Source organism: Homarus americanus, unplaced genomic scaffold (assembly GCF_018991925.1).
Source record: "Homarus americanus isolate GMGI-L3 unplaced genomic scaffold, GMGI_Hamer_2.0 scaffold3384, whole genome shotgun sequence".
NCBI lineage: Eukaryota > Metazoa > Arthropoda > Malacostraca > Decapoda > Nephropidae > Homarus > Homarus americanus.
Window position 1 is genome coordinate 455,322 of NW_024741581.1, and position 19,731 is coordinate 475,052.

General features: G+C 35.5%; 1 protein-coding gene across 17 annotated transcripts in view; it reads left to right on the forward strand.

Moving 5' to 3' along the window:
- Positions 1 to 19,731, forward strand: part of LOC121875936 (vinculin-like) — a 133,088-nt gene that overhangs the window by 84,978 nt on the left and 28,379 nt on the right. For 5 of the 17 annotated variants that reach the window (XM_042380689.1, XM_042380690.1, XM_042380692.1 and 2 more), the window contains exons 8-17: positions 68 to 286; positions 680 to 816; positions 1,078 to 1,208; positions 1,842 to 1,993; positions 2,484 to 2,661; positions 3,738 to 3,935; positions 4,173 to 4,264; positions 6,698 to 6,757; positions 10,688 to 10,790; positions 19,602 to 19,661. In XM_042380689.1, the coding sequence (XP_042236623.1) occupies positions 68 to 286; positions 680 to 816; positions 1,078 to 1,208; positions 1,842 to 1,993; positions 2,484 to 2,661; positions 3,738 to 3,935; positions 4,173 to 4,264; positions 6,698 to 6,757; positions 10,688 to 10,790; positions 19,602 to 19,661 (1,330 nt within the window). Of the gene's footprint in view, positions 1 to 67; positions 287 to 679; positions 817 to 1,077; positions 1,209 to 1,841; positions 1,994 to 2,483; positions 2,662 to 3,737; positions 3,936 to 4,172; positions 4,265 to 6,697; positions 6,758 to 6,849; positions 6,880 to 10,687; positions 10,791 to 11,228; positions 11,256 to 11,508; positions 11,650 to 16,494; positions 16,522 to 19,601; positions 19,662 to 19,731 lie in introns of all 17 variants that reach the window. The other 12 variants (XM_042380696.1, XM_042380704.1, XM_042380695.1 and 9 more) reach the window with 9 other exon arrangements.

Consider the following 19,731-nt stretch of genomic DNA (forward strand, 5'->3'; position numbering starts at 1 on the left):
ATATATATATATATATATATATATATATGTATATATAACTGTAATATAATGTATACTTTATCTTCAGGGCCAGAGCTTAGCACGAAGCATTGGTGAGAAACTGAATGAACTGAGTGGAACCATATCCCGAGCAGTGAACAATGTAGAGAGAAGTGGAGTACAGCAGCCGGCCCACACAGTTGCTGGACGATTGGAACAGGCACAGCGCTGGCTCAACAACCCTTCACTGGATGACAAAGGACTTGGACAACAGGCCATTGCTCTTATTGTGGAAGAAGGCAAACGGGTATAGTGTTACTGATGTTTCTGTAAATTTACCATTTGAATTTGTAAAATTTTGTGTTGTTAAATAATTGCAACAAATAAATTCAAGAAGGAATTGCTAATTTCAGCCATCAGAACACACAATCAACCGTTTTCCACAAAGGCGTAGAAAATAGCCATAAAACATTAACGATAATGATGATTTGAGAAAAGATTTGAAAACTATCATTATTATAGTAGCCAGACTAGCTTATGGAATATGTCTGTGATTTTGTGTCAAGTATTGAACCCCTTAAATGTAGAAATGGTCAGTAAGTGAACTGTTGGAGAAGATTCTATAAGCATTATCTTGGTCTGAGTGTGGGAAGAGGTGTACATGATGTTGATGATAACTTAATACTAACATATTTGACAGGTGGCAGCAGGACTAACAGGACCAGCTCAGACAGGAATATTGGCATTGTGTGAAGAAGTCGATAGTCTATCACAGCAACTGTCTGAGATGTGCAGACGTGGTCAGGGTGACACTCCACAAGCCCAGGCAGTTGCCAGGTACATATAAGCAGTTAATTATATACTCTTTGCGAGGCTGAAATATTGAAGACTTGGTTTTTTCACCATGTAATGAAGTGGTAACTAGCATATATCAGGTAGGCTAGTGCAATTTTAATAGCTGACTTGATACAGAATTAGGATACTGATATGTATCCCTGAGTTTATCCTATATACAGGTATTCACTTTTATTTGGGTTTCCTTCTTCCTTCCTCCCCTTTACCTGTTATAGCTGACATAAGTAATATTTGCCTTTCCAGAGCGCTCTCAACCAAGTTACAAGAGCTTAAGAACAAAATCCAGACTGCTGTTGTGGATCGGGTCGTTGAGGACTTTGTTGATATTACCACGCCCCTCAAGCAGTTTACTGATTCTGTCCTTGCACCAGAAGGTAAATGGTTTTAAAACATAAGAATTTAATTCCGTGCAATTGAAAATTATTTTTTTTTCAAATTAATGAAATTAGAGGATTAAATGGTTTTCTTTGCCCAAGTAATAATTTATATTATGGTTTGCTTCTTCACTGCTCATCAATTTACTAGTCATTAAGCCTTTGTTCTTATGGTGAAGGTTTATAAAAGGTGTATTAAACATCAGATACAAAAAGATATAGAATGAGTTACCCCGGTATGTAAATTTTGGGGAAAAAAATTAAAGAACCTTTTTTGTTACAGTTCATGGATTATAGGCCTGGCAAAAGCACATAATAGAATACCGTAGTTAGAAAAGGATGTGGGAAGAAATTAAATTAAGTAGAGTAAATAAGATATTGTTGAATGTAGTCCAGAGTTTGTAGAAGGAGAATGAAACATGTATAAGAGTCTTTGGAAAGAGAGAAGCTAGTTGCTGCAATTTCCCTTTTTTTCAGCAGATGTATACAGCACAGTATACCATATACAAATTGTACAAAGTTGATATACATATAGAATTAATTAATCTTTTACCTTCCTGCTCTCTTTTAAATGAATTATCTAATGTAGTAAATGTATATGTGAAGGATTTATCCATATTTTCTTCCTTTTAGGCACACCTGGCCGGGAACAAGCTTTTGATAATCGTGCAGCCAATCTTGCAAACTTCAGCAATCGAGCTGCCAAAACAGCTCTGATGGTTGCTGCTGGTAGCTCGGGAGGCAACAAGAAGCTAACAGAAGCTCTTCTTTCCTCTGCTGGACAGGTAGATTCTTACTAACTAATATTACTGCTTGGTGTAGGGGTACTTAATTTATGGTAAATTTTCTTTTGTCACTTAAATTTTGAGAAAAATTAAGCATTTTACCTTCACTGCATTTTATTGTGCAATTATTCACCATGGCACATCTTTCACATTACACAGTAGGTTTGGCTCCTGAAAACTTCCTCCAGTCCAAGGTTGTCCTGGCACTTAAACACACCTCTCCCTCACATGTAAGGTACATCACTGTTGACCACCTTACTCATTATCCTGCCCCATACATACTGTACATCCATTCACATTATTCGAATATATCTTATCATTAATCAGGACACATTCATTGACTCACTCCATTTGTCTGTTAAACCATGATATATATACTTGTATTTCTCTTTCTCAGATGTTTGTTAGGTGTGCATTTGTTAGGGTCTCGCCTGTTCTTCCCACTTTTATCTTCTTGTGTGATTTATCTTCTATTTTATTTCTTTTGTAGGTGGAAAGTTTAACTCCTCAGTTGGTGGCTGCAGGTCGTATTCGCATGACATATCCCACAAACAAAGCAGCCGATGAGCACTTTGAAAACTTGCGTCGGCAGTATGCAGAAAGTATTCAAAAAGTGAGAGATTTGGCTGATGAGGCTACAGAGTCTTCAGCATTTATTAAAGCATCAGGTACATAAGATATACAGCATACCCTCTACTAACCCATTGTTGCTGTTTCTGGTTTCACTGTTTTGGAAAATGTGTTTGGTCAAACTAGGAAGGATCATTTCAAGGGAAGCAACTTTAAAAAGATTCATCTAAGGCAGTGGTTCTTAAACTTTTTGCCTACCCCCTCCCCTCTGCATAAGTCCTAGATCCCACGCTCCCCCACCCCCTGATGCAACCCTTGGTTATTATAGAGTGGGAGGGATGAGCAATTGTGTACAAGACGCGTTCAGTTCCTGACCAGACTTTCTCTCTGACTGCGTGCTCCCCCCTTGGAATCTTCTGGGCGCCCCCCAGTTTTAGATCCACTGATCTAGGGCATGTAACTTGCCAGCTAGTTTGTATCACCAAATAGGCTGCAAACATTTAAAATGTTCTTGGATCTGTACAATGTTTTGAATGATTCTGAATTCATATCATTAGCAAGAGTCGCTTATTTTATTTTACAGATCCACAGGTACAGTATCCCTCTTTTAGTATTAATTCACTTAATGTTAATTCACTTTAATGATAAAAAATATTTGACACACTTTTTCGCTTAACATTCAGTAAAAATTCGTTTTAACAATAGCTTGACTCACTGGGAAAGGGAAAAAACTGGGGATGAGGTGGCCTTTGAGATAACATGTTGCCATTGTTACATGTAACAAAACTAATAAGTTGTGGAAAGATCATTACAATACTGTAATGTGGCTTAGAAATAAGAAAATATAATTTAAAACTGTGTGCTATTGTTTTGTTACATGCTATGTATCAATTTTATTATTTATCATTGTAATTTTTTTTTACCCGTACACACAATTTGAATTTTTTTTCAAATTAGGTTGCATTGTGCTCAGTAAATTGTTTAACTGTGAACCACATTGTTTATATATAAGTTTGGTGTTAATAAATCTATTGTTCAACTTTGAAACCAATTATAATGATCTTGTTTATTATTTAATGGATATATTCTGTTGGGTGAGAGCTTTTCACATTTGTGTTAAGAATTATGTTTATTGTGTGTTTCATTTGTAATAAATTTACTAATGTACCAACAGAGGACTTGATCAAAAGACATACTGCAGCCTGTGAAGCATCTATAAAAAATCATGAACCCCAGGCCATGGTTGACAACACAAGTGCAATTGCTCGCCTTGCAAATAGAGTACTTATGGTAGCCAAACAGGAGGCTGATAACTCTGAAGATCCTAGTTTTGTAGCCAAGGTCATTGCTGCCTCAGACCAGGTACAAGCAGGTGAGCATAATCTTAAACTTTTATCATTGTAATTGGTATATAATGTTGCTGAGGTACCATTCAATATTCTTTGTGATTTGCAGGAACCTATTGTTTATGTATTTACTGTTTTGTTTTGTTTTTTCAGGGAAAGAGAGAAAGTATGTGCATGTATGTGTACATGTAGGTGTGCCTTTGTAGCTAATATTTATAATTTATTCTTAATACATAGTAAATTTTTTGTGTTTATCACTCAAGCTGTGACACCAATGGTGCAGAACGCAAAGGATGTTGCCATGAATCCAGAAGATCAACGAGCCATCAGCAGGTGGCGTCAGTCCAATCAGGCTGTGAGTAATTTTTATTTTATCTTCATACGAGTACATGAATAAGTTTTGATTTCCAAGTGTGAAAAATTGTACAGTACTGCACAGTGTTCATTGTATCATGATGTATTATTATAAACCATCCTTGTTATTGAAGGCTAGAGAACCTTCTCTTCTCATGAAAAGAAAGATGTATGCAAGTGGTGTGAGAAGTATGATGCTGTATGGCAGACTTGGCAGTGAAATATGGGTGGTTAAGGACAATGACAATGATTTGGTAGATGTGCAATTTGACACTGAATGATAGGAAACCCAGTTCAGAGCTAAGAGGGTGTTTGGGTATTTGAGATAATTGACCAAGTTTTGCGTAGAGATAGACTGAGATGGCTTGTGCATGTGGAGAGAATGAATAAAACCAATTGGGTCAAAAGATGCATGAGTAGAGGGGAAGAGAGCTAGGGGTAGGTCAAGAATGTTTGGGGAGAGGTTTATTAATGACTGAGTTAAGAACTTGATGAGAGATGCTGCAAGAGACCATGCAGGTAACTGGCTAACACATGCAAGCATGGAAAATGGCTGTAAAACAGTTTGGTGGTGGGCTATGATACTTGAAGTAATCTCATAAACTAGGTCAAGATTGATAGCGCATTAATAGTAAAGTCCATAAAAGTTAGCTGAAAGACCAAAAACACAATCCGTCAGTGCACTACAATACAGATTTATTCAAACACTCTTTTCTGTCACAGCAAGACTGCCTTGAGAAGGATTGCATATTATCCACATGTCAGTGTTTGTGCAATTATTAGTCAATCATAAAATTTAATAAATCATGCATGGATAAGCCAATTAAACTGTGTCAGTTGAACATTTCTACATACCTGACAGTGACAATTATTGAACATAATAATGTTAAACACTGACACCCCTACTGAGTGGATCACTTACCTATTGCGTATCTCCTTGGTAAATCCACCACTGAATATATTAATAACAAGACGGGTTTCAGTGCTTTAGTTTTTTGGTCTTCCCAAGTTCTAGTCAAGATTTTAGGATTTCAATAATTTTAAGTTATTTAACTCCCTTTGGATGTTAATTAGCAGTACAGTAGCCACTTTAACTCAGGCCAGAGAAGCTTGAGTTGATACTTTAGACTGCTCCATAATTCTTTCATAAAGTTTCCAGATCATGGGACTGGTGTTCTGTTAATATGTAAAAGAGATTCCCCAAAATACTTGCAGTAAAATAATTCAGGAATGTTTTGGAAGCACTGTAGTGCTGTACAGTATTTCATCTGCACTGGTAATTCAGTTGTCAGAGGTATCTTAATAGGATTATGGTGCTGCAGGATTAGGTGATTATTAATTTTGGGATTCCCAGAGGATTGCACCAGACATCACCCACTAGGAGTTGGTCAGATGCTTCCTCTCTTTCATTGTAAGATTTAAAATGCATTTCAATGGACTTGAAGTTTTGATGAGAGAGAGTTTCAAATTTGGGTTATTTAATCTAAAACCATTTCACAGATCAGAGTTACATCGCCAGGCAACAGTGTATTTTTTGTTTTGCGGCTTTGACTTTTATTCCGCATGAAAAGTTTATCAGCTCCACCAATGCCCTAGATTAATAGAGATATTAATAAAACATAGTTGCTGAAAATTCGTGGCATACAGGAAACTTAATGTGTTTGCAAATGTTATTCTTAATACTTAAATAATACTAGTGGATTTTGGAGGATTAAATTGTAACCTATTTCCACCATCTCCCAGTTATGGTCTTCATTTTATACAGTAATCCATTCACCAAGCTGCTGGTTATAAATGTGAGAATGTTCATGAAATCCCAGCTTTGAGTGATTGGTGTGAGTTCCTTCCCTCTCCCAGGTACTGTACAGTGTAGGGAATATGAGCCAACAAATTGATATACAATTGAACTTAACAAACAGAGATCAGATCTAGGAACATTTTCTATGGCTAGGGTGAAGAGCTATTATAGCCAGGGGAGAGACTACCATGGCCAAGTGGTCTTTTCGTCTTAGTGAACAACACTCATTTCCTCCAGAAACCTTTTTTTTTTATAATTGAAGGTCCAGTTTGAGTTGGAAAGATAATTGCCATTCTGAAGTCCAGTATTGTAGTGTAGAGCCATAATCACACACAATAAGGTGGATATCTGGGATGTAACTAAGCTGCCATTAGTCATGAAAAAGGATTTCATAATCTATTACCCAATTTGACAGATATCAAGAGTTGATAGGATTTAAATTGTTTGCAATAGAAGAAAGCAAAGCTCTGCTATAGAAAAGATAACATTACCTGTCGTGCCATTATTTATAAACTTTATTCCTAAAGGCTTCTGTCTGTTACATTAAACTTGTACAGCTTAAACATACATCCGTTTCTCTGTAAGCTGTTTACATGTCAGCTGTAGATTGGTCAGCTTTACAAAATTAATTTACAGATTCTACAGCCAGGTGCATGTGTTCAGCACACTCAACAAGGTCATCAGCCTGTAACGTCAGTGAGTTCTTCATTTAGAATTTCTATGCTTACATATTTTGTTGCTAGCTTAATTATGCAATGCACCATTTATATGCTGAATTCCCTTTGCAGGCTTCTGAGAGGACAGAGTACACCACCAAGGTACTGATAATGTACTGTGTTGGACTTTTAATTGTACCCATAGATGTTATTGTTTACTTTATGTTGATTATGTTTAATTTGAAAAAGAAATAACAGAGTGGATGCCTCTTATTGGTATTCATATCAATAACAAGAACATTGGATACCTATTATAGATACGAGTATTTATGTAAATGACAGACACAGTGGACACTTATTATTACTTAAGGATGTATTCCTTTGATATCAACTGAATGATTTTCCTGTTAGATTTGCTGATTATTGAATTTTGAATCTAGTGAGCTTATACATTTGTTAATTTAATATATTAAAAGTACTGTAAAATGGAAGCATACATCTTTCTCCACCCTATCCCATGAATTCCACTTTTCACCTCACGGTACTCTCAGATACTTGGCTTATTATAGGAAGAGTTTATGAATGTCTAATGAAGTTCTGTAAAGACTTCAACCAGCTGTTCATTGAAGCATTGAGGTACGTGGACGTCACTTAAAAGTAAAACTCAATATCTTGACTCTTGTAGGATGTGTTGTCTCTCCGGGTGTGTATACAGCTCTGGCTGTGTTCCTGTTCCAAGCCTCAGCCAATATCTTGACCCAAAGTTTGTTAGTTTAATGTATCCTGTAGACTCATTTAACTCAATGTTCCTTCTTATTAATTGTTAAATTATATTGGTAATCGATTATTAGTTTATTTATATAAACTAATTTACTAAATTTAAAGTAAATGACAAGGAGAGTCAATTCATCTCATCCTGTGAAACTATCTGATGGCCACTCTTATTCATTAGACTAATTACTGTACAGTGACCCCTCCGTTAACGAACTCAATCCGTTCCAGAAGGTCGTTCGTTAACCGAAAAGTTCGTTAACCGAAACCATTGTTTCAATGGGTTTTTGGGTAATTGGTTCCAGCTCACCGAAAATTTCCTAAATTCAACAAAAATGGTAGAAAAGTTCACTTACTTTGAGGTGTGTATGTAGAAGGCTCCTGGATGATGATGATGGGATTTAGAATGGGGGTGGAGGAGAAGGAAAAAGAGAAGGCATTGGGGTGGAAGAGAAGTCATCCCATGGCGCCATTTCACCCATAAAATTTTAGCTCTCTTGGTGTAATTCAAGATTATTTTCTTTAAATCAACACTGCACTGCATTATATATTGTCAATATGTAAAATATATTTCAAAATGACCAATAATTTGCTTGGAAACACAGAAAAAAAGTGTTTAGTTGAAGAGAGTCTCAAGCAAGATGTTACCTCCAGTGAAAACAGAGAGAGACTAACTCCTGTTTGCTGTGTTAAGAGGCTGGATGCCGCACATTAAACTAGTCACTTTACCTTCAGTTATGTTCAATAATTGTTAAAATGACTAAAAAATTGAATATTAAACTTTTAAAATTATTGAATAGTATAAACTTCTTGATATTTACTAAAATAGTAAGGAATTTAAGCCCTAGAACCGATTAATGTATTGGCGGACTGATACTAAAGCTGGTTGCCCGGTCAGTGCAAGCGAAAACATGTTGAGGTCGGTTCGTAAGAACTTCGTTAACCGAATTTTTTTTCGTTAACCGAATTGAAGATCCTTATGGAAGGCAGTTCGTTAAACGAAATTACGTTAACCGAGGTGTTCGTTAAACGAGGGGTCACTGTATTTATAATAGTAATAAACCTTCACCACTATTTATATTTTTATACACGTGAATCATGGATTATACAAATTATTGTAAGAAATTCATGATTTACCTGACAGCAAGCCTATTTCACATTAGATTCACATAAAATCACACAATCATTCATCTAGAATGTGCACACAGAGCAGGGGAGATAGGAATGGAATACGGGTAGAGTCTCCCATGCATCCTGTATGGGTCTCACCTGCTATGCCATTATGAGATTGCATTATCATATCTCAGAATATTGCTAGTTATGTAAAAAATAATTAAAAAATTATTTGAAATTGACTACAGTATTTTACTGCCATTCTGTGTTACAAGTTAGTGGATTCCAAGTTATTAAGGGTTTACTTTTATTCTCCAGATTCCACAGACAGTAACTGCAGGCTTCAGCTTGCTTGCTTCTGTTACTGAAAAATCAAAATGCCTATCACTTTTTTTTTCAGATGTATTGATATTCTCAAGAGCATTAGACAGGACAGTCTCTTATGACTTGATACCATTTACGTTGTGACTAGTAAAGCACTAACCATGATTTTTGGGGTGAGGTCCCAGAAACACCTGTAACTGTGACCAATCTTGGGATCAGTCTACCAATGCATTGCAAACAAGGCCTTCAGAAGGTCACAAATCAAGCAATAGTTATGTCCAGTCCTAACTAGGAGTTTGCTTCTCAACTTGGATGCTGATTTTGTGGTTATACGCCAATAATGTCCTCAACTTTCAGAAACCATTAATTCAGAAATCTGTTGATGCCATAAATTCTTATATAAATAAAATACCAGTGCCGGACCTCCAATGTGCTGTGACACTTTAGCACTTGAACATTATCCAACTACATCTTTCCTTTACTTGTTCTGGCTATCAATATTGCATCAATTCATAAATGCAGAATTGATCTCTTAAACTCCTTATGAATGAGAGTGTAGGTTAGTGACTGGTGTGCCCTCCCTTGTTACAATGGGTAGTAAAGTTAGTTGAAATTGGTTAGATATTACTGTACTGGAATTCCTCCAAGATCATTGACATTGTTTGATGAGTTGTATGCCATTGTGTCTTCATAACTCATTGGCCTCCAGCTCAGTGTTGTTCTTTAAGGAAATCTTTTGACTTGTGGCCTTTTATAGCTTGTGCTTAAAATGGGGAGTTAGTTATTGTAAGATCAGTCTCGGCCAGTGTCAGAGGTTCTCAAAGCTACATAGTTGATACATTACTCTGAGGCACCGATCTATGGGCTCAGCCACATGAAGGGGATTTCAGGATCAACCCTTCCTTTAGGTTATTAAAATATTATGTGTTCCATGTTGTCCCTCTTGTAATGTACAGTAATGGCAAAGTAGAGCACAATGTAGTTTGAGAGAAATTGATGCACTTGAGATACAGTAACTTACTATTTAAGACCAGCCTCTTGTCTGTCAACATTTTCAAGAGATTAAGAATAATAAATGTGTCGGGTTACCAAACTCCCTCCTTTAGACATACTTCTGAGATCCAGAATATGTTGAGAAATATAAGAGCAACTTAAGGGATACAGTTTATGAAAATTTATTAATTCTATTACAGATTTTCTTATTAATTAATAATTAATAGTTGTTTTTTCCAAGGTATGAATATTTATTAATGAATAGAAATTAGAATTACAGTAATATCTCCGTTAGCCGGAATCCCTCAAACCCGGAACTCTCCGATTGCCGGAATTGACATTTTCTCGGAAAATCGTTCTCAAAGCCGAAATTTTCCGGAAAATTCCGGCTTTGAGAACGATTTTCCGAGGGGCACATCTTCTGGAAAATTTCAAGAAAATTTTCCCGATACCCGGAAAATTCTAGGGATGGGAGAGTTTTTTCCGGATTTGATGTAATGGGCAATTTCTGGAACTTCTGAGAACATTTTTCCGTTACCCGAAAATTTTTGGAAAATTCCGGGGATGAGCGTTTTTTTTTCCGGCTTTGAGAGAGTTGTCTTGTTACCCGTAAATCTCTCATTCCCGGAAGTGCTCTGCACCAATTGTTCCGGCTAACGGGGATATCACTATTGCCAATTATATGTACTGTAGATTTAATACCAGATTCATGAAACTATGGCAGTTATGTAATTGCCAGCACTTGACTATGTAATTTTATTTTGAACAGCTTCTGAGTGCTGTTGGTGAAGTAAGAAGAGCAGTGATGGTGTATCCTGAAGAAGAACCTATTATCCCACCACCTCCAGACATGTCCTCTCTCTCACTTAATGGTAAGGCAATCACAAACTATTTACAGATTCTTGGTTTTCTATTTTTTTTTCCAGTTGTAGGACTGGCTCATTTAGCAATTTAAGCAAAACATATATATATTGCAAAAGAGAAATGAAAAGATATTGATATTGGTTCTTATTTTCTCATTACAAAAGTTGCTTTGTTTGACTGTTGTATAAAAGCTTTCTTTGTGAAAATATTGTATATATTTCTATGTAGGAACAGTTCTTATATTCAGCCACATTTTTTAGGCCTGTGGTCATTTTTATTTACCATAAGCAAATAATTTTCACAAGTGTATGAATTTCATATTGCAAATAATTATTTGAAATATTTTTACAATCAAGGACTGTTCAAATTTTCATTATTTTTATCAGTTTATAATGCTTTGAGTTCAGTACATTTCTGAATATTAACTACAGACCAAACTTTTCAAGCACCCTGTTATTTTATGGATGCATCAGGTAAGCTGACTTGTAAGAACTGTGCTCATGGTGGATTGAGGAATTTGCAAAAAAAAAAATTTTGACTGGTGATGGGTGCCTGTTGTACGTATTTGTTTCTTCTCTTCATTTACTGTATTCAACTTCTCTTATGGTAATGAAATCTGAATTAGATGTAAGGTTTATTGCTGCAAAGAATATTTTCAGCCGAAGAGTGTGTATTGCCTATAGGCATAATAGGTATGCTGAGCATATGTGCCTTTACTTCCAACAGCAGCTCCCCCGCGGCCACCAGCCCCTCCACAAATCGACCTTGATGATGACATTTTTAAGGTGGATTTCATGAAAATCTTTGGGGAGCCGGAGAGAGCAATTACCCCCTCACAGTACCAAGGCATTCGCTTGCCTGAGAGAGGTAGAGTTGGTAGACAGGACCCTGAATTGGCTGGCTCATTTTGGTCATGTATTAAGTTGGGAGGGCATAATTCAGATTCATTTTTAGCTTCTGAAATATGGAAAGTAAATGTACCAAGGCACTGATGAATGCCAAGGTCCACTAAGACAGTTCACATTCACAAGAATTGTACATTTGTTTTAAGCTTTTCATGAATGACCACAGTGTAGAATGTTCCATAACTCAATATCCTTTTGTAACCTGGAAAATTGAGTTGAAGCAGAGTCAGAGAGCTTTTTTTTCCATTGTTTGTTTAGTATCTGTCGGCAAATGTTCAATATTTACCATCTGTTGGGAATATGGATCATGAAAGTGGTATGCTGCTTGTTATAGATAATGGAAAAAAATTCTGCCTTAGATCATACATCCAATCAAAGAGCCTATAGCCATATTAGCTCTGCATGGAATGTGCCCAGAATTTGTTAATGTCTCAAATTCGAAGGGGTCGGGATTAAAAATTACACCTTTTAGTTAATATAAAATTATTTTATAATTATCATTGGTGCTAAACACTTCTTTTTTTTTCTTTTCTTTTTTTAACTTTTGTCATGATCCATAAAGTATCTCATCGATAATCTATACTGATCTCACATAGTGCTGGTATTGGTGCTACATATAGCAACCACCAGTTTCACTCTTGACCCCTTCAACCTTCCTCCCCATAATCCCAGTGTGCTATTTTGCTCTTTTTGTCTGGATCCATATTATAATTGGGTGGAGATGTGTTTCTTAACCCTGCTGTTGGTGTACTAGGCTTGGTGGAAAACATATAATATTTGCTTTACATTTGAAATGCTAATTAACATTAGGTGCAACACAAAATTAATGGAAGTGTGTTTGATATCTCACCAACATGTAGGTTATCATTGTTCTAACATGAAACATGGAATAGAAAGCTTTTTCCAGAAGTAAAAATTGTTTACAGTACAGAAGGTATATGCAAGAAACTGTATTGTTTTCTAAGCTTGATTGTGTATCTGCTGTAACTGTTGCTGTTTAATTCTTTTTATAGGGAATTACTTTGATTCATAAAAAGGGTTTTGAGTATCGACTGGAGACTGACATTCTTACAGTGGTATACTGTAGACCAGTGACATGGGAAATGAATTAAGAGAAATTACAGTACAGTATATTTCTTTTCTTTTTTTTCTGTATGATATGTAATGCATTTAGAAAATAATTGTCCGTGTTTAAATCTAAATGCACCAATTATAGTAGTACTGTATATTTAAGATGAGATAATTCCCCTAACATTAACTTCAATCCTCTTTAGGCACTCAAAGATACAGGGGTATTGGGATTGTAAGGCCTTATCATTAAAATCATTAGATTGCACAGTACTCAGGGGGCAAAATATGAGCAAATCTACCATTATTTGATTACTGTACTTCATTTTTCATTTACATTTTTTATCTCCAAATAGACAAACACCATACAAATAAGGTTATAAAAGAGAGTGGGGTCTGTCCAGTGCAAGGAAATAATTAAAAATCTAACTATACTGTACACTGTACTCCCAAAGGGTATAGGTATTCACTATATAACTGGCAGCAATGAACATTTAGTGTGTCAGTTAATAGGAATATCCACCTTCCAGTTGTTGCCTTGTATATGGCACAGCAGGTAAGTTGGGCAGGTCACACAGGGAGGTGTTTTATGTCAAGAATCATTGATAATCAGTTTGTCAACCCCAAATAAAAACATTGCATTTTCATTTGTTAATGGAGGAAGTGGGGTATGGTAACCAAATACAGTATGACATTTTTATTGCAAGCAGTGGTATTTTATCATGTCTTAGTCAGCTTTGGTAGCTGGTTTGAGGAAGCTAAGAACATTTGATTACTAAGAATCTAAACTGCATTTCTAAAATAGATGTTTGTCTCCATAAATTCAGTAGATACAGTCCTGCAAATATACTTTTTGTTCTAGATATGCAGATACTACACCTCTGCAGTCTCAAAAGGGTTAATTGTGCAATATAACAATAATGTAATACTTTGATAATTGACGAGATAAAAAGTAATGTGTATTATAATTAAAATGTTTCTGTGTTGATATTTTTTTTAGGTAAAATTGTCATATGATTCACCTTTTCGCATTTATGGATATCTGTTACTCACTCTACTGTATTTACAAAAGTGTTGACCATTTTTTATACAGGACACCAGTGTGTATATTCATCTCTTAAGCATTATATAGTTTTCAGCTAATTTGTACATTTTTTTTCTCATTAATAGGAAAGATCACTGAACTTGAACAGAGATCCTCTGCGTCCACACTGCCCTTAAAAGGCCGTTCGGCCTACAGTACTCACTTTTAGTTAGACAGTTCTAATATTTTTGTAAGAAGCTGTAGCTCATGAGTGTGTTTTCTCACAAAATGAATGCCAGGTCTTAAAATCCCCCACTGTTAGTTAGACCAAAAAGAATAATCAGTTAACAAACATTTTATTTTATTTTTATAATAAAACAAAAGATTTTGTTTGTACATAATACAGAACAGTATCACATTACTTTAGTGATTCATATCTAAGTAAATTACATGAGAACATGACTGCTATTTCTTGTAGGCGTTTCCTCAGTTGTCAAGGTCAAATATGTACTGACCAATACTTGTCAATCTGAAAACTTCTAAAGTAGATTTTTTTTGTATATATACATTAAATTATTAGTATGTACAGAAAAGAAAGTAATCAAAATTAAAATAATTTTAAATCTATAAATAAACAAACCTCAGGTTATTGACTGATAATTAGCCATTAAAATCTCTCCTTGATAAGAAATATGGAGGTTCTCTTTTATCTTTTGTTTATCTTCTCTTACACTGAAGTGAAAGCTAATTGCATAAGTATAATTTAAATACAGTAAACCTGTGCTACACCATGGCCATGCACATCAAATTTCACTTTCAGAACAAACTCTTTAGGGAACATATTTTATGTTCAGGCACAGTGCTCAGATTATTGCAGTCTGTACTGTAGTGAACTGCCAAGACCAGCTGCCTGTGCACACTTCAGCCATGACCACAGAATCAAAACTCCTTACCTTGACATTTAATTACATAAAGAATTTCATTTTGAACTTTGATATACTTTTAGTCTCTTGCATTGACTTGCTTTGAACAATTGTTATTCTAATTTATTATATTTAATCAATTAACTTGCTTCCCAGTGTAAGTATAATTATGGGAACAATTAAAGACTGATCATGCTCATATAATTAAACAAAATTACATGCTGTCTAGGTTATTGTGATTACCTCCATCCTGTTCTTAATATTTTTGTATTCAATAGAATAAAGTTTTCCCAAATCTCCAGGTATATGGTGCATGTTGGCTGAAGTATTGTGCCATTCTCAATTTTAATTTTATGAACCGAATTTGGAATTTAAAATTATTATATACTATCAGATCAAATAATTTAATGGCAGAAGCAACAAACTGAGCACACCAGCCATGAGCTGTAAAGAGGTCCAGAAAGGACCATGGCAAGCCTAGAAATATGTTATCATTGGCTGATCTGGATTCTCAAACATTTGTATGATCATTATTCCACATAACAGAAAATGTAAGAAGGCAGATAATATTTAAGAATGTCAAAATTACATCGTCTCCACCTTAAGTATATATGTACACTTAGCACCATTTAAGGGGAGAAAACTATCTAACAAAGAGAACCTTTTTCGAAGTCTTCAGCATAAATTGAGACGTGAAGGGGCAGTATCAGTGCTGTACCTCTTAAAGCAACCGGTTTCCTCCCATTTGAGATCAGATGTAGGGGGGTGAGGTAATGTTATCCATATTACAACCTCATGCCTCTACCTGCACCACACCATCACCCACAACACTTTATATAACTACCCACACCACCTTCAAATTTGTAGCCATGTATCACTTCTCATTCAGCCTCGCACATTGCGGTCTACAGCATAACCTTATATGTGTATGGTGCCTATGCTGTCCACACTCAGTCACTCTGTGAGGGGTGGGGGGAAGCAATGTTGAGCTGAGAAGTCACCCCCAAACTCTCTCTCTTTTGCTTCATTTTTCTGGGGGTCTTCTGTCTGCTGCCATCTGTTTCTGTCAGTTGCTTTACCTCAAGTTATTTTTTTGCTTTCTAAAGTAACACACTTGTTACTCCCCATTCTTACCTCCCCAATGGTGGAAGAGCTTTAGCTGGAGCAGAAGATAAAGCCTGAAGTTAGCATCACAGAAACACCTTGCTTTTTGTAATCCCAGGGGTAAGCACTTTGCTCCATCCATTTTCCTACAAGTTAAAATTAAGTTTTACCAGTGCACAGATTTTTTTCCAAAGGATTATGATCCAAGAGTACTGTGGTCAGTTATATCACAGCAATATTGGAACACATTGATATGATATGGCAGGGGCTTATTGTATTTAATGATAGTGTATTCAAGTTGTCCATGTGATATTTAACTAAAAAAAAATATTACATATACAGGTACTTTGAAAATGAAAACATGATTTTTAAGTAGGTGTAGTTACCAGGGAGGGTTTGTGTGTAGGGAGAAATTGAGCTGTTGTTAAGAATGAACACTAGTGGAACACAATGACAAACTTTTGTATGCAAAAACAGATTATTTAAGTGTAAATATTCAACATCAGTCTTCTGTATACCGTATTCTGTAATGTTATTCATTTTTATTCATTGTATTGATCTCCATAATGTATTTTTTTTTCTTGTTCTTAATTGGACCGGAAATTTTGTGTTATGTCACTCATTATCAGTCACCCACACTTGTCTGTACATTACACATGTGATTGTTTTTTCATCATTTTTTCACAAGCACCTTATTACTATGGAGACTTGCAAGGTGAGATGCAATTAAGAACTATAGGCAACAGACACATAGTTTAGAATTGTTATGTTGGTAAATGACTGAATGCCCCTCTCTTTTTTTTTTGGCATGTTGGTCATAGCTTTTTATTTTTTTCAGAAGTGAATCTAGAAGCTGATACTTAAAAGAACACCTTGAAACAGCTATACACAAAGAGAGGTGTTATAATTACTGTGTGCTTAGCTTCTAGCCTTTACTTCACTGGCCACTGGCATGGTCATTGTTTATATGATATACTTTATTCTCTTTTCAGGAACATAGCTTAAAGGCATGGTGTTTTGTGCTCTCTTGAGATATTAATCATTATATCATATTGTGTTTGAAAAGGAATTGGGCTGCATATATATAGTCAGATGTCATTTATGGCTGAAATGGCTTCCTTCTCATTTTTGTGGAATGGTGTGTAATTCTACTGTTTGGCTTGATTAGAGTTGACTTTAGCATTTTGTCCAGAAATTCTTTCATAATAAGTTATATGCTATATTTGTTAAGCATTTCCGATCTGATCCAATAAGCATTTGGCAAGAAGAATTCTCCATGCTAACATTGGAAGTACATAGTATGTATAATAGAATAACTTTTTAGGTACTGTATTAAAGATTGAAAGTGTTGGATATTTAATCATCATGAGGCATTGCTCAGGGAATCTGATGATACAAATTGTACTCGTTCAAAAAAGTTTAAAAAATATGATGGAACAAGAACGTCCTCATCCACCAGGAAGTTAATTGCCTGCACCAGTAAGTCTAGGGGTCAGAGAAAAACACAGTGATAGATGTTGTAGTTCAAACTTGACTTTAGCATCCCCAAGAAAGATATTCTTGCCAAATATGAAGATCATGTAAAACTATGGAAAGACAGATTAATGAGCAAACTGATTAAACCGAGTACATTATATGCCCTTCAGACAATAATATTTATAGCAAAGTTTATTAGGAAGATTCATAATTGATTTTTCTTATAGGTGCATAACTACAGGTATCCCCTAGTTATGATAGGGTTATATTCCTGAAAACTCCATCACAGGTCAAAATATTGTAAATCTGGATTGTTATAACATGGAGTTTAATGGGATACGTTCCCAGCCAGTCCTACACCTACAGTACAGTATATCTATCACCGAAAATAAAATTCGTACAATAATACTATACCTACAACACAATTAAAAAAAAAGTCCCCACATCATTAACAAGAAGGCTGGTCATCATTATATGTCCCCTTCGAGGCTAAGGGAACTCTCGAAGGTGGAGTGGAAATGTCACTCTTGGCTCCCACACAGCTTCTCTTTGTTAAGCTTCACCTCCAAAGACACAGTTTTCCTGGGTGCATTGTCCTTCCCAGATATTTTCAAAGTTACGCTGATCATTACGCAGTCTCAAAAACAGAGCGAAAGCACTTGTCACAAAAACACATTGATTGATGATAAAGTTAATTTGGTCAACACTGCTCACATCATGTTCACAACAGCAGAGGCAAAACACTTTAGTCACAAAAAAACATAGCCAAAATCACTTCACACTCACAAAAACAGAGTAAAATATGAATATTAGTGATGTCCTCTCACTGAAAGGTAAAAAGAAATTATAAGTCTCAACATCAATACTGACCGATAATCATTGAACTACATGATCATGGCCATGTGCGATCACCATGGAACAAAACTTGGGACCAAAGTGCACTGTGTGACTGCACTAAGAGATGCATTTTATATACTGCATTGGCCAGACGATGGCCATCATTCATGCAATTTTTTTTTTTAATTTGGAGGTGGTCTTAATACATTATCATCACTAGAGCAAAATATCATAGATAGGGAGATTGAATCAGGGGATACCTGTATACGATGTTGTCATAATATACAAGTTTCACGTGACTGAAAGAAAGTTTTCAGGGAGGATTGCATTCAAAGACTTAAGTTGTGGTGAGTTATCACCTACTTGCTCCTGAAGAAAGTCGAATTCCTACTCATAATTCCATATAAATTGTTCGTCAAATTTACCATGATAACATACTTATACCAAGCCCAGTCTTGAGGAAGGAGAGAAAAAACTATGATTAAACCCCTCAGCAGGAAGTTAATGCCACTCCCTATTATTCCATTAATCAAGGGATAACCCACACAAGCGTGGAAAATGGCCTTAAAACAGTGATGATGAAGGATGAATTAATCTATTTATCAACTTGGTCGCAGCCCAAGGGCTTAATAAGTACATTAGATAAGTCACTTGGCAGAAGGCATTAGATTTTGAAGTTATGCTTAATAATATGAAGGGCAGTCTCGGTGTATTGTCAGTTTAACAGAAGAACTGGAAGTTGTGAGGTAATTTAGATATTTTGAATCGATATTTAAGAAGATGGGAATGAAGTAAAATTTAATAACTTTTGCAAGAAAGAACAAGCTGAACATTGATAATACAGAGTACTGATAATTAACGAATTGGGATGTAGAAAGTGAGAGAAAGCTTCATGGAGTGCTCACATAATGTATATGGATGTGAAACTGGTGTTCCAGAGCAGTGATTGATCAAGACTAAGAGCAGTAGAGATAGACAGTATCCAAAATATTACCCCTGTATAAGCTTTCAGGGGATTAAAGCTTAAAGAATGAAAAGTAGAAAGAGTGCATGTACAGCAGTTGATAAAAGTTCACGGTGATATAAATGGATGAGAATGCATTAAGATAGCTTAGGCATCTGGTATACAAGGGATATAAATATAAAGTGCAAAAAAAAATTATGAATTAAAAAATGCAGATAAAAAAAAAAAATAAATAAATAAAATCAGGAGAAGAAATATGAATGAGTAGTTTGATATGTAGAAAGCCTGACAAGGAATTTGGTTAGAAATACAAATTGATGAACATGAGTGTGCATTGATGATTTGCAAAGATGGGGTAATTGACACTGATCCTCTATACTTGTATACTGTACAGTGGGTATATGGAGAGGTCCAGGACCACATGTTACTCTATAAGTTCATGGTTTTCCTTAGTTGTCTTTATTATTTAAGGAGGAATATTTTATTTTTTGCTAAGTGGTTGTTTGGGCTTGTTACAGATTATGGTAGCAGTAATGGACACTTTCCTCATGGTACTCACCCCCTTCTTAATAATATAGGTACTAATGTTTATCTGTTTTGCTAGAAAAACGAAATTTAGATTGGGTTTTTGTACTTTTCTCATTGTTA